General features: G+C 39.0%; 1 protein-coding gene across 2 annotated transcripts in view; it reads right to left on the bottom strand.

Moving 5' to 3' along the window:
• The window catches only part of LEPR (leptin receptor), a 52,410-nt gene extending 39,399 nt beyond the window's left edge, over positions 1 to 13,011 (bottom strand). For both annotated transcript variants that reach the window (XM_032771951.2, XM_032771952.2), the window contains exons 1-3: positions 12,957 to 13,011; positions 7,460 to 7,768; positions 6,056 to 6,179 (exon numbers count right to left, since the gene is read on the bottom strand). In XM_032771951.2, coding sequence (XP_032627842.1) covers positions 6,056 to 6,179; positions 7,460 to 7,768; positions 12,957 to 12,996 — 473 coding nt within the window. In that variant the 5' untranslated portion in view covers positions 12,997 to 13,011. The remainder of the gene's footprint in view (positions 1 to 6,055; positions 6,180 to 7,459; positions 7,769 to 12,956) is intronic.
• Between the last annotated feature and the right edge of the window lie 880 nt (positions 13,012 to 13,891).

Here is a 13,891-nt window from a genome sequence, read left to right as displayed (position 1 = left end):
AACACAGAGCACTGAGAGCAAGGGTTAAGGAGTGGTGTCTCTACACAAATGCGATAAGTATGGGAATAAACAGGAAGAACTGGCAATATTAGCCATAAGCTAAATTCTGACTTATTTGACATCACTGCATGACTAGAATATTTGTATAGAGGAGTATAACTTGTTCCAGAAAGACAGGCTAGGAAAAAAAGATGTGCTGTTGCCTTATACATCAAGAATATATATACTTGTTCTGAAGTCCAGAAAGAGGTGAGAGGCAAACCAATTGAAAGTCCCTGGGTGAAAATAAAGGGGGGAAAAACAGGGGTGATGTTACGCTAAAGGTCTACTATAGAACACCAAATCAGGAGAGGAAGGTGGATGAGGCATTGTTAGAACATAAATATCCAAAACACAAGATGTAGTTGCAACGGGGACACTTTTATTACTCAGATATCTGTTGGAAATTTCCTCCACCTTCTGAAACAAGAAATTGTTCCCCAGTACATTCCAAGAACTAATTGGACATATTGAGTTTGCTATTTTACTTTTCCAAGGGGGCAGCCATTTTAGACCTGATTCTGAACAAGAAGGAGGAATCGGTTGTTAATCTGAAGATTAATGGCAATGTGGGTGAAAGTGACCTTGAAATGATGATTTCAGGATTCTAAGGAAAAGAGTCAGAACAGCAGAATAAGAACAACGAACTTCAAAAAAGAAGACTTTCACAAATAGAGAACGAGTAGATAGGATCCCATGGAAAGAAAATCCAAGGGAAAAAGGAGTTCAAGAGAGCTGGCAGTGTCTTGAGGAGACAATATTAAAGGCATAATAGCAAACTATCCTGATGTGAAGAAAAGATAGGAAGAATAGTTAGAGGCCATATGGCTCTAGCAGAGTGCTTTAATTACCTGAAAATCAAAAGATAATCCTACAAAGTGTGGAAAAATGGACAAATTCATAAGGACAAGTACCAAAAAATAGCACAAGCATGTAGAGACAAAAACAGAAAGGGTAAGGTGCAAAATGAGTTCCACTTAGCAGGGAAAGGCAATAAGAAGAGGTTCTATGAAGAGGTTAGGAGCAAGAGAAAGAGAAAGTACAGGCCCGCTACTTAGCAGGGAAGGAGAGCTAACCAGAGATCGCATCAAGAAGGCACAGGCGTTTAATGCCTATTTTGCTATAATCTCCACTAAAAAAGGTTAATTGTGACGAGATAGTTAACACAATAATATTAACATCAAGGAGGAAGGAACACAAGCCAGAATAGGGAAAAGAACAGATTAAAAAATATTTAGAGAAATTAGATATATTCTAGTCAGCAGAGTCTGAAGAAATTGATCCTAGGGTATTAAAGGAACTAGGCTAGTGCAGTCTCAGAACCAGAAGCTGGGAATGGGTGACAGAGGATGGATCACTTGATGGTTACCTGTTCTGTTCATTCCCTCTGGGGCGCCTGACATTGACCACTGTTGGAAGACAGGATACTGGGCTAGATGGATCTTTGGTCTGGCCCAGTGTGGCCGTTCTTATGTTCAGAGTGTTCAAAGAACAGCTATGGCCTGGAACCAACAGCAGAGTAGCAACCCAAGTGCTGTGTTGCCAACTTGCTGATGAAGAGCAGCATGGAGGGAGACTAAGCAAGGTTCAACCCTTTACAATCTGGATGACTTGGATAATGGTGCAGGAAAGAGTAAAATGCTTTACAAAATTTGTGGAGGACACCACCCTGGGAGAGACTGCAAAACCTTGACAAACTGGAGAACTGATCTGAATTCAACAAGATTAAATTTGATAAAGACAAGTGTAAAGTACTTCACTTAGGAAGGAAAAGTCAAATGCATAACTACAAAATAGAGAATAACTGGCAAGGCGGTAGAACTGCAGAAGAGGATCTGGGAGTTATAGTGGATCATAAATCGAATGAGTCAACAATGTGATACATATGACACTCCTTTCATTATGTCCTAGAATATTAGTCTTTTTCGCAACTGTAAGACATGGGAGATAACTTTCCCTTTCTACTTGGCTCTGATAAGGCTTCAGCTGGAGTACCTTGCCCGTTCTGGGTTCCATTCTTTAGGAAAGATGTGGACAACTGGAGAAAGTTCAAAGGAGAGCAGCAAAAATGATAAAAGATTTAGAAAAGCTGATCTCTGAGGAAAAATTTAAAGAACTGGGCATGTTTAGTCTTCGGAAAAGATGACTAAGGGGGAACCTGATAACAGGCTTCAAATATGTAAAGAGGATGGTGATAATTTATTTTCCATATCCACAAAAAGTAATTGGCTCAATCCCTAACAAGGGAGATTTAGGTTAGATATTAAGGAAAACCTTTCTAACTATATGAAGAGTTAAAATCTGGAATAGGCTTCCAAGGGAGGTTATGGAATCCCTATGATTGGATGTTTTCAAGAACAAGTTAGACAAACACCTATCTGGGATAGTCTAGGTTTTCCTAGTCCTGCCTCAGCACAGGGGAGCTGGACTAGAGGACCGCTCAAGGTCACCTCCAGCCCTCAATTTTTAAGACTTTATGAAAGCTACAGGATTAAATAGGTCTCTCCTTCCAAGGACGTTGTACCATAAAAGGTAGAGGCAGCTCTCTGACAATGATTTCATCTCCGTCTTGGCAGCCCTCTTGTTACTAGCATCTTTTCTGCAGTCTATTTTCAGAGTCCTATTTGACTGACGTCTATTCCTCAGACCTGCTGTGTAATGGACAGCATGAAGCACTTTTTGTTCATGACGACATCAGACCAAGCCTGTAATACTTGGGGGTGGGTGAATCAAAAATCCTTTTTTTAATGCTAAAACACTTGAGCTGTCAAAGGCCATATGTGAACCATTGAGGAGCCTATAACAAAACAAGGCCATTATTTTCACTGCTTGTACTGCCTAAATATGAGAATATTGGCACTTGTTTCTGAATTGAGGCCTCCCAGAGAGAAACAAATGCCTTAAGAACATACTTTTAAAACTGGGACTGTTTTCAAACTATTCTGGCCTGCATGCGAAAGGCATCAGTAAGCCAACAGGGGAAGCTACTCCTTTACCAAAATATGAAATAAACAAGACAGTTATTCCTTCAGAACATCGGGCCTTGCTAAAGAAAACTATAATTGACCTTCACTCCTGGGAGAAAAAAAATACTACCATCACATGAGGAATGTTATAAGTTTGCTCTATAATGGCAAAAACAATAGCAAAAATACTACTGATAGTCTTTGGAGAGGAGAATGAACGCATTAGCAGTAAGTCGATAATTTGGAGGAGATGTGTAAATCAGCTTACTCAGGGAATCTGGAGTAGAAAGCTGACAAATTTCTTTCAAGGTAACAATTACAGTAATTTTTTGAAGTGCCAGAGAAAATGATACTGAAGAGAGCAGAGGATACAGAGACCTCAAACTTGGGTAATGGTGCAGCTCAAGGCAGTTGTTAACACACTGCTAAATTTCCCAGGAAGGGAAGAGCTTTGTCTAGAAACTGGAATAAAACTTTAGATCCTTGCAAAAATCAGAAAATCCATGTTTTCCTGGACTGCAGAATGAATCTGCAAAAAGGATACAAAATGTTTTTGTACTTTGCGAAACTAAGAGGTGAAAAAACAGAAATCTCATCTTTCTAGCCTCTCACAAAGCTCCACAGGATACTTCACAGGCAATCAGGTCTTCTTGGCCCCTTTGAGAGTTTCTTCTGCAGATTCCTCTGGCATCCCCCCACAAAAAAAATCAGTTCATCAAGCACTTGAAGCCTTCTGAATCTCTCTTCACTTTTCTGGGGAGCTCCAGTATGTGTCTCCTTGCTCTCACTGTGTCTTGATGTCTTTGCTGCTCTTCTCACCACATTTTCTACCTCTTATATGACTCATCACTTTCACTAACAAGGTGTAAGAGAGTTGTTTATTTTTCTCCTCTTTCAGATGTGGAAGCACACCCGCACCACAAAGCAGTGCTGTGCCTGTTCACCCATTTCACTGATTTTTTTCAGAGAGGCACAGCTAGCAGGGGACTCTCAATTGCTGGCAGAAATAGGACATTTCTTCTCGAAGATATAAGATGGTCTATCTGTAGAATCCTACTACTGGCTGATCCCAGAATACTTCACAAGCTATTATAATACATGACCACTGATATGCACCCATCTATGGGTAGTAAGAGAAAGCCTAATAGCACACAGCATGCAACATGGCAGCAGCAGGAGACCAAATTTTAGCTATGAACACCAGGGAAAACCTTCTATTCTTAAAAAGGGGACAGGAGTGTCATGAGGCCTTTAGTCATCCAGGGCCTCTGTTTTTAAGCTCTTATTTGAAAAATGCACAGAGTGAATTTTATAATTCTGAATGTATCTGCCTTGGTGAGCCTTTTCAGCTCAGCTGGGATTTGAATCTGTTTCTCCAGGCATGCCTAGTCTACTCAACTATTCCTATCAGCTAAGATTTTTTTATTTAGTGATAAACCCTGGTTGGAAAAGAACAAAAGTGGGAACTATTTTTAGATTAATGGTACTTGAGACACAGAAAGCATAGAATCAAGTATCAGAGGGGTAGCCGTGTTAGTTTGGATCTGTAAAAAGCGACAAAGAGTCCTGCGGCACCTTATAGATTAACAGACGTTTTGGAGCATAAGCTTTCGTGAGTGAATACTCACTTCATCAGCATCCAAAGTGAGTATTCACCCACGAAAGCTTATGCTCCAAAATGTCTGTTAGTCTATAAGGTGCCACAGGACTAGAAAACATAAAGAATGCTAGAAATGGAAGCCTGTTAAGACTTTGGCTTCAGGTTATCTTATAATGTTTGCCAATTAGAAGTCCACATTTGCTACCAGTTATCCCATGTATCTCCTATGTTCAGAACAGTAATAACTGTGGTAATTGGTATCTGTGGGCCAGCACTGACTTTTTAAACAGGGACCATTTTCTATAAATCCTGTTTGATCTATTATTTATAATATAGTGTCCATATGAGACCCAGTTAAGAGTTGGATCCCAGTAGGATGTAATAAGAGACAGTCTCTACACCAAAGAGCTTACAATCTAAACAGATACAACAACAAGGGGTGGGAAGGAAGTACTATTATCCCCATCTGTAAGATAGGGAACTGAGGCACAGAGAGATTAAAGGATTTTCCCAACATCACACAGGAAGTCTGTGGTAGAGAAAGGAACTGAACCCAGATTTTCTGAGTCCAAGTCTATTAGCCACAAGACCATCCTTCCTCTCCATTGTTAGTGGAGACTCCCCTACCTCAAGGTAATATGGAGAGCAGAAGCAGGTGGACTTTCAGATGAGACCATGGTTCCTTACATGAGTACTAACTGTCTGAAAATATTAAATGAAAAGGGAACGCAGAAACTCAACAGTGCATAAGGGATGTATGCCATTCAATCCAGCAGTAGCCTATAGAGATCAGTGTGCTCTTGAAGTGTAGCCCAACATTCACATTTAAATCAGTGATGTATTCATTTAGTTTAAATATATTAAAAAAAGAGACACCAAAGCTCTAGGTGACGAACATATTTTACCCTTCAAAAGCATGTTTGGAACAGTGGTGACTTCTTTTATGTCTGTAAGAGGGCTACAGAGTGGTTAACTCTATAAGAAACATCAAAAATTCTAGTTTTTATATTAGGCATGGTATTAAAAATGACAAAGAAGAATAAATTTCTTAAGGAGAGAATATGATAAGAGGCAAAAACACAAGTAGGTAGAGCTAAAATCAAGCATTCAACCTTAAAAAATTATGGATTGCATATTCATTGAGGATGCCTTTGACTTAATTAAAATAAAATAAGCAGTTTAATAAATATGAGAAAAGGACAGAAAGGACAGGAAATACCCTGTGTTAACCATTCAAGCCCTGAACATATACATGACTGATAATTCTGTACAGTCCTATCAAAATGTGGTCTAAAAATAAGAACAAATGGGCATATAGTATATTATCCACTTGCACTGACTAATGCTATCACTATCACAATTACTACTGTAAGACAACAAATCCATAGAACCTTTACTGGTGTTTTAGGATATCCTTATAAATGGGAAGCTTCCGATATATTTTACTTACAGAACATATAAAAGATTAATCTTAAATTCTCCATTCAAGTACGACTTCTTGTTAGACAATTTCAGGATACAAACGAACAGTTCTAGGTTTCCTTTAGTCCAACATTGAATGTTCCAGCTTAAATCTAAATTTAAAAAGGTAAACATTTTCTGAACCACATTGAAACCAAAGACATTTAAAGAAATAAAATAAAATTTACCAGTAAGTCTTAGAATCATATACTATGAGGGTTGGAAGGGACCTAAGGAGGTCATCTAGTCCAACCCCCTGCTCAAAGCAGGACCAATCCCCAGACACATTTTTACCCCAGTTCCCTAAATGGCCTCCTCAAGGGTTGAACTCATAACCCTGGGTTCAGCAGGCCAATGCTCAAAGCACTGAGCTATCTCTAGTATGGAAAAATATTTAGGCTCCTAAATCCAATGCCTAATGCAGCAACATCAAAAACCCAGATTTTTAAAGGTATTTAGTGATCTGGTAGTCTCTTACTATACAGAATGTACAGAGCTGGACATAAAATTAATGTAAATTATAATCACATAGATTTATTTAAATAATAAAATTTCTTACTTGTAACTAGTGACAATTTTTAGTGGAGGGGGTAGGGGGTGGATGGGGTGTGTTAAGTTTCAGATATTCTTTAACCTTTTTGCTACAGTTCATGACCACAAACTCTATGCAGCATTAGAAAACAATACAATTATCTGGATTACTTCTTGAAAAGACCACCTGACATATGAGGCAGTGCTACAAATACAGAGTAAAATCCTGACCATACTTAAGATAATGGGACTTTTGGTATGGCCTTCAGTAGGATCAGGATTTCACACAAAGCTATTGACTTTTTTCCACCAGGTACATTGTGCGCCGGGGGCAGAAGGAATAACCAACCACATTTCAAATGACAGGATGCAAGATAAAGTCACTGCGGATGATGGAGGTGCGGACAAGATTTGCTCTCTTAAGCTAAAAAATCCATTAAAAATGTCTACGTCCTTATCTACAATTTACATATATTTTTTCAGCATTCCTCTGACAACCTAATTCTACCATGATACTCAAAAGGAGTTAGCTGACTAATAAGTGGTAAAGGTAAGGGGGAGGGGGCAACTGAGGATAGCTACCTATATGGCTAACAAAATGGATTTATATTATGAAGATGTGGCCATTCGCCACTTCTGCCTTCTTATTTGCATGTTGTTCCCCTTTCCCTTACTTTTGTTTGCCTTTCTACATGGCAAGCTCTCCAGGCCAGGAATTTTGCCTTCATTTATGTTTATACAGTACCCCGCACAAACCAGGCACAAATGGAAACAAATAATAGTATTAGGAAAATATTTGAAAAACAAAGAAAACGTGATGTCCATTACTGAGTCACTGTAAATAATTACACTACAAACCTACCTGTTTGCTGAGGAGCAAAGCTACTTACTTCTGAGGACGTAAATTTCTTTGTTTCCATGCCTGCTGTGTACAAAGAACAATTTGCGTGTGTTTCACTCCAAAGGCAACAGAGGAAACTCTCTTCAGCCGCCAGCACCAGAGAGTTGGTTTCAGCAGTTCCATGCTCTCCGTGCAACCCAGGACTGCTCGCTACAACACCAGCAGTCAAAGGAATGACAGAAGTCTCATTTGGTGACATGCACGGCAGCATAAAGCTCGACGCTGGAATCTGATGTACCATACAGTGAGCAACTGCCATTCGAATAAAATCTGGAAATACAAAGAAATAATGAAGGAAATGAGTTACACTACTTGGAACAATGAAAACAGAGCATCTGCTGTTCTAAAGAAACAAGTGTGACTAGAAATATTGGACAAGAATCTCCAAGTGCCAATCACTTCTGAATCGGTATAGACTATTTTATTCAGTGAAGCTTCCAGAACTCACCCATAAGTCTCATACTTGACTGAAGTCACCCTGTTCTTTTTTCTAAAATAACTGCATTTTAAAAAAACACCAAGATAAGCCTATGCAAGAACTCTAGGGGGAAAAGTGCTCTCCTGGGTGAAAGTGGTGTAAATTAATTGGAATCAAACATATTAAACACGGATTGAAGTCAAAGGAGCTGCACCAATTTAGCAGAGAATTCTGCCCTAGATCTAGTCACACAAAAGCTCTTGGGTCTTAAAATCCAAATCCAGGTCCACATTTTGCAACTATCTCCTATGTTTTTACAACCTCGATACCCCCAACTTTGGCATGTTCACAAGCTTGATATGTTAAATAATAATATATAAAGATATATTTTGTCCTCCTCGCTAATGGATATCATGTGAACACAGAAACTGCATTAAAAGTGTTATCTGTAACATTTTCTAAAGACAAACAAAAACAATCCTATTGTTTACAGCAACAATATAAAAAGGTCTATTCATAATATGTGAATTCCTGGTCCCACCGAAGTCATTGGGAGTTTTGCCATTGAGTTCAATGGGGCCAAGTCATTTAACATATCGATGTCTTTTCTTTCCTTCCCACCCAGTCAGAGGCATCTGATAGGTTTTGTACATTTTTACAGAGTACATTGCAGTAGTTTTTAAATGCTTCCACAATACTTTTTCTGGTTTAACAACACAAACAAGATACTATTTACAATTGTTAAAACTCTAATTAATAGGGTTGCCGGGCATTCGGTTTTCAACCAGAATACCCAGTCGAAAAGGGACCCTGGTGGCTCCAGTCAGCACCACTGACCAGGCCACTAAAAGGCTGGTCGGCAGTGCAGCAGGGCTAGGGCAGGCTCTCTGCCTGCCCTGGCTGTGCACAGCCCTGAAAGCAGCGGCATGTCCAGCTCCTAGGCGCATGGGTAGCCACCGGGACTCCGTGTGCTGCCTCCGCCCCAAGCACCAGCTCTGCAGCTCCCATTGGCTGGGAACTGCAGTCAATGGGAGCTGCGGCAGCAGTGCGCAGAGCCCCCGGCCCCTCCGCCTAGGAGCCGGTCATGCCACTGCTTACAGAAGCCATCTGAAGCCCGCACCCCAAATCCCCTCCCACACCCCAACCCCCTGCCCCAGCTGTGAGCCCCCCTGCCACACTAGAAATCCCCTTTGACCCAGCCCTGAGCCCCCTCCCACAACCTAACTCCCTCCCAGAAACCACACCCCAACCCGCTGCCCCAGCCTCATCCCCCTCCCGCATTCAACCTCCCTCCCAGAGCCCACACCTCACCTCCCCGTACACCAAACCCCTTGGTCCCAGTCCTGATCCCCCTCCTGCAGCCAAACTCCCTCCCTGAACCTGCACCCCAACCCCCTGCCCCAGCCCTGAGCTTCTCCTGCATTTCACATCCCTCATTCCCAGCCCGACCCCCAGCCGAAGCCCTCACCCCAACCCCCTGCCCCAGCCCTGAGCTTCTCCTGCATTTCACATCCCTCATTCCCAGCCCGACCCCCAGCCGAAGCCCTCACCCCAACCCCCTGCCCCAGCCCAGAGGCCCCCCTAAACCCTGAACTCCTCATTTCTGGCCTACCCCAGAGCCTGCACCTCCAGCCAGAGCCCTCACCACCTCCTGCACCCCAACCCTCTGCTCCAGCCCGGTGAAAGTGAGTGATGATGGGGAAAAGTGAGCAACAGGGGTGGGAGAGATGAAGTGAGCAGGGTGAAGGGCCTCGGGGAAGAGGCAAGGCAGGTTCAGTTTTGTGCGATTAGAAAGTTGGCAACCCTACTTTTTAATGTGTTTTACAATAATACACGGCCAGTTAGGTAAATAGGCCCAAAAGAAGCATTTTCTACAAAATGAGATCTAGTAAAAGGTGGTATTTTCTATCAAACTTAGATGCCTTGAAAATAAAACCCTATACAATGTAGGAGCACACTTGTTACACCACATAGCTACTGTTCATAGATCAGAGCTTGAAGTGGGCTAATAATACTTCTGATAATGATAAATAGGCCTCTTTGAATTAAAATAGCTTTAGTTATTGAAATGCACGTAATTGATTTGCATATGTCCTTGTTTTTAGTGTAATGCTTAGAAAATGTATGAATATTTTAAACAGTTCATTACATACAAATTCATTCTTACTGAATGTCTTGCAAATGAATCCCACAATAACAAAAACAAGAGAGAGAATTTGTGTCTTTTGCCTTCACAGGCACAATCTGATTTCAATTTATGTAAATATTTTAGCATAGTAAACCAATGCAAAGTGGAAAATAGCTTTCTAAGATGATTAAAAGTAAACATGTTATTACTTCAGTGTCTGAGATGTTCAGTTTCTTTGGCGATACACATTTTCTGATCAGCAGAACCCTCAATGGTATTTTCTCTTGTTTAACAAGGCAGAATCTGTGCCTTGTTAAACATCAGCTTCATTAGCTTTCCTGGCTCCATGTAGAGGATTCAGTTGACTGAACAGAATATTAGTGCATAATCCATGATGCGAAAACAAAATGAAGGACATGACTCCTACGGGACAGGATATATAGCTACCCATTTTACAGCTGGCAGTGAAAGGGGATTTCAGTTTGTTTTATACATGCATAGTTTAATTTTGAAGGACAAATCACACTGCAGATTCTCACATGACAACCTAACCAAATCCCATAAGATCAGTGTGCCTGCCATAATATTTTTTCATTAAAATGTAAATGAAATGAATGAGCTACAGTAAAATTGTAATATTATTTAGCATGAGATTATATATTCCTTAATAAACATATAATATTTTGTTATAAATCAGTAGGCTGCATTACAAATATTCCCATGACACTGATATAGGAATTTATTTACAGAACAGATACAACACAAGTAGCAACAGTGAAAGCTGTTGTACACACAAACCTACTTAACAGTGACTAAAGACCAGGGTGGATAAAAATCAATGATTTTTAAAAAATATTGGATTTTTTTTTATTTAAAATCAGTTTTTTTTTTTATAAAATGCTTTTTGAGGAAAAAACCTACCTAAAGATAGTTGTAATTAAGATACATTATATCTCATCATGGAATAGGGATGATAAATTCTAATTCTATAGTATGAGACTATATATTCATGTAATGTTCAAGAAAAGTTTTGTAAATGAGTTCCAATAGCTCATGGATTAGGGACCCAATTTTATAGGGTTCCACAGGCTTCTGTATAGATTATTTAGGTTAATCTTTCTATCTATCCAATGGGGTTCAGTGCTCAGTCTAGAAGATACCATCAGAGATGCTTAGTTTTGCAGTTCTCAAACTGTGGATTTGTGTCCCCAGAGGTAACATGCTTGTTAACAGCAAAAATGTTTTTAAATAAATAAATAAATAACATATAGAGATGAGAGATAACAGACCTCAACCCTACTGTCACTCTGCAAATTTGTGTACACAGAGTCAATCCCTTACCTCTCTCTAAAAGTGCAAAGTTTCAAAAAGTTCAATGAATAGAAGATTGTTGGCAGTGGAATAGATCTGGACAATGAGAAGAAGTCTGGAGATAAATGTGAGATGCAAGGGACATATGCTTGTTTTGTTAAAATATTATAAGTTTGGTGTTGAAGAAAAAAATCCAGATCACATAACGTTGTTGTTTTTGTTAAATAAAACAATTTAAATGTCTGTCTGGTGATTTTCTCCTCCTAATACAGCATGGCAAGAAAATCCTCCAAATATTAATAGTTAACCTGCTGAATTGGAGATATTTATGAAGTAATTAGGAGGTGAACTATCTGCTTCAATTACCTTTGGTAAGTGAAATAACCAAACAATTGTTCATTTTCTGATATAGCTGTAAAACTAATTTGAAAAGTTTTCAAAATAAATCACTTTAAAAATGTATAGTTTGTACCTTCTAAAAATGAAACCTACATCTATCTCTAAGTTGTGAAGAATATGTATTAAGGTTATAACAAGAATGCACTTTTATGTAGATATCCATGATTAAATCGAGTCTTCCTGATTAGTAATTTAAATCATGATTTAAATCAAATCCACCCTGCTAAGGACAAACAGCTCTGTCTCCCAATGCAAGTCCCCTGAGCACTCCAGTTGCCCTGTTAAAAGATACTTCTGTAAATGCAGAGAATTTTTAGGTTATATTAATTAAGTCTCAACAATGTAGTGACCCATTTGATATTGAATGCATAAAGACATGAAGCAATCCTAAGAAAACCTACAGCTGCAAAGATCTGAAAGATACAACTTTTGAAACGTAATGTGTTGGATTAAAATATCTGGTTTATCTTTCATCAATATCTTTGGAAATTTAGAGGGACTTCTGCCAAACAAACAAAAATTACAGAGACAATAAAAATCAAGTGAAGTCTGTTCTACAGCATATACCAACATTAATGTGTCTGACAAAATTTATGCAAGTCTGATTTAATCCACTCTGTGTATTTCTTCTATTTTAGAAAGGAAAACTGAAGTCCTCATATTTGAACTATTATATTTACCATGAATTGAGCACTCATTACAACAACTTTGTACAAGAAGCAGGGGGATTGGTTTAGCGTAAAAACATACATAATGAAATAAACACTTTGTGTAAAATCCTGGCTCCACTGAAGTGAATATGAGTTTTGTTATGACTTCAGTATAGTCAGGATTTTACCCTCAATTGTTGTTATTGTCCAGATTGCCCATACAATTTTAACCTGTATGAATGCTAGTTATACTGGCTGCTCTAGCCTGTCTTGATTAATTATATTAACTAAGTATATTACAGATGCAAGTTTACTATCAAACATTTTTTAAAAAAAAAGTTGTGAACTGGATATTGATCAACTATCACTTGCATTGGTTTTATCATCAGAAAGTTATTGTCCAGCGTGTAAGGTACTGTGTATCCAACATTTCCATGAGAAACAAGGGCATTGAGCATCTTGCAGGATCAAGCTTTTACTCTGTCAAATCAATAGCTACAGAATTTTTTTTTTAAACAAACAGTTTCAATATCATTGTCTCAGGCAACTTACCCAAGTGCAGAAACACAGTCAAAAGTTTATGCGAATACATCTTGCTCTGAACAGTGGATCTAAAAAACAATCAAAATTTAATAAATTAAGAACTGACTGAAGAAATCATTTCCATTTCAGAGGTACATATCTATTATTCTATTTGGAGCTTGGCATCTTCTAAAAGAGTATTCTTTAAAACTTCTGAACTTATGAAAATATATTGCCGAAAAACACCAGGAGTCTGTGTAATTCTTAAATTTAAAAAAAATTGTGAGCTTTATTTAAATAAATGTTTGCTCCTTTACAGGAGGAAGACAGATCAGATAACATCATAATAAAAAAATAACACTGCTTAGTGTACTGATTAAATATCAAACAGACAATCTCTAACCATTACAATTAGGAAGCACTCTTCAGTCCTTGTGTATTTTCTGACTCATGTGGGGCTTATTTCCTGTTCTTCCTCTTCAAGGTATTGTGAATCCACACAGTTAAAATGACTGAGAGATAATAATTTCCAAAATACAGCCCACATTTGGGCACCATGATTTCTGCAATCCATTTACACCCACAAAGTAGTAATTTGAACAGTGGAACTTAGCTAAATACTACAATTAAAACATAATGGATTAGTACCTATATAAGATAGCTGTAGTTTGAGATTGTTACCATGCAGTCTCACAAATTCTACTCAAACCCAATTACAAAACACATTTATAACTATGATTGCGGTATCTACTATATTTGCATAGATATGGATTGTTCAACAGAGGTCTTGCGTTTTCAGTTTAAGACTCATACAACTTGACTGCATAGGTGTCAACTCTGTGGATACTCCAGGGCTAGAGCACCCAAGATGAAAAATTAGTGGGTGCTCTGAACCCACTGGCAGCCAAGCTCCCCTCACCCCCTGCCCCACCTCCTCCCCCTCACCTGAGCATGTCCCGTCCCCG

This window comes from Chelonoidis abingdonii, chromosome 7, assembly GCF_003597395.2.
Source record: "Chelonoidis abingdonii isolate Lonesome George chromosome 7, CheloAbing_2.0, whole genome shotgun sequence".
Classification (NCBI taxonomy): domain Eukaryota; kingdom Metazoa; phylum Chordata; order Testudines; family Testudinidae; genus Chelonoidis; species Chelonoidis abingdonii.
This window is presented reverse-complemented; position numbering and strand designations above follow the sequence as displayed.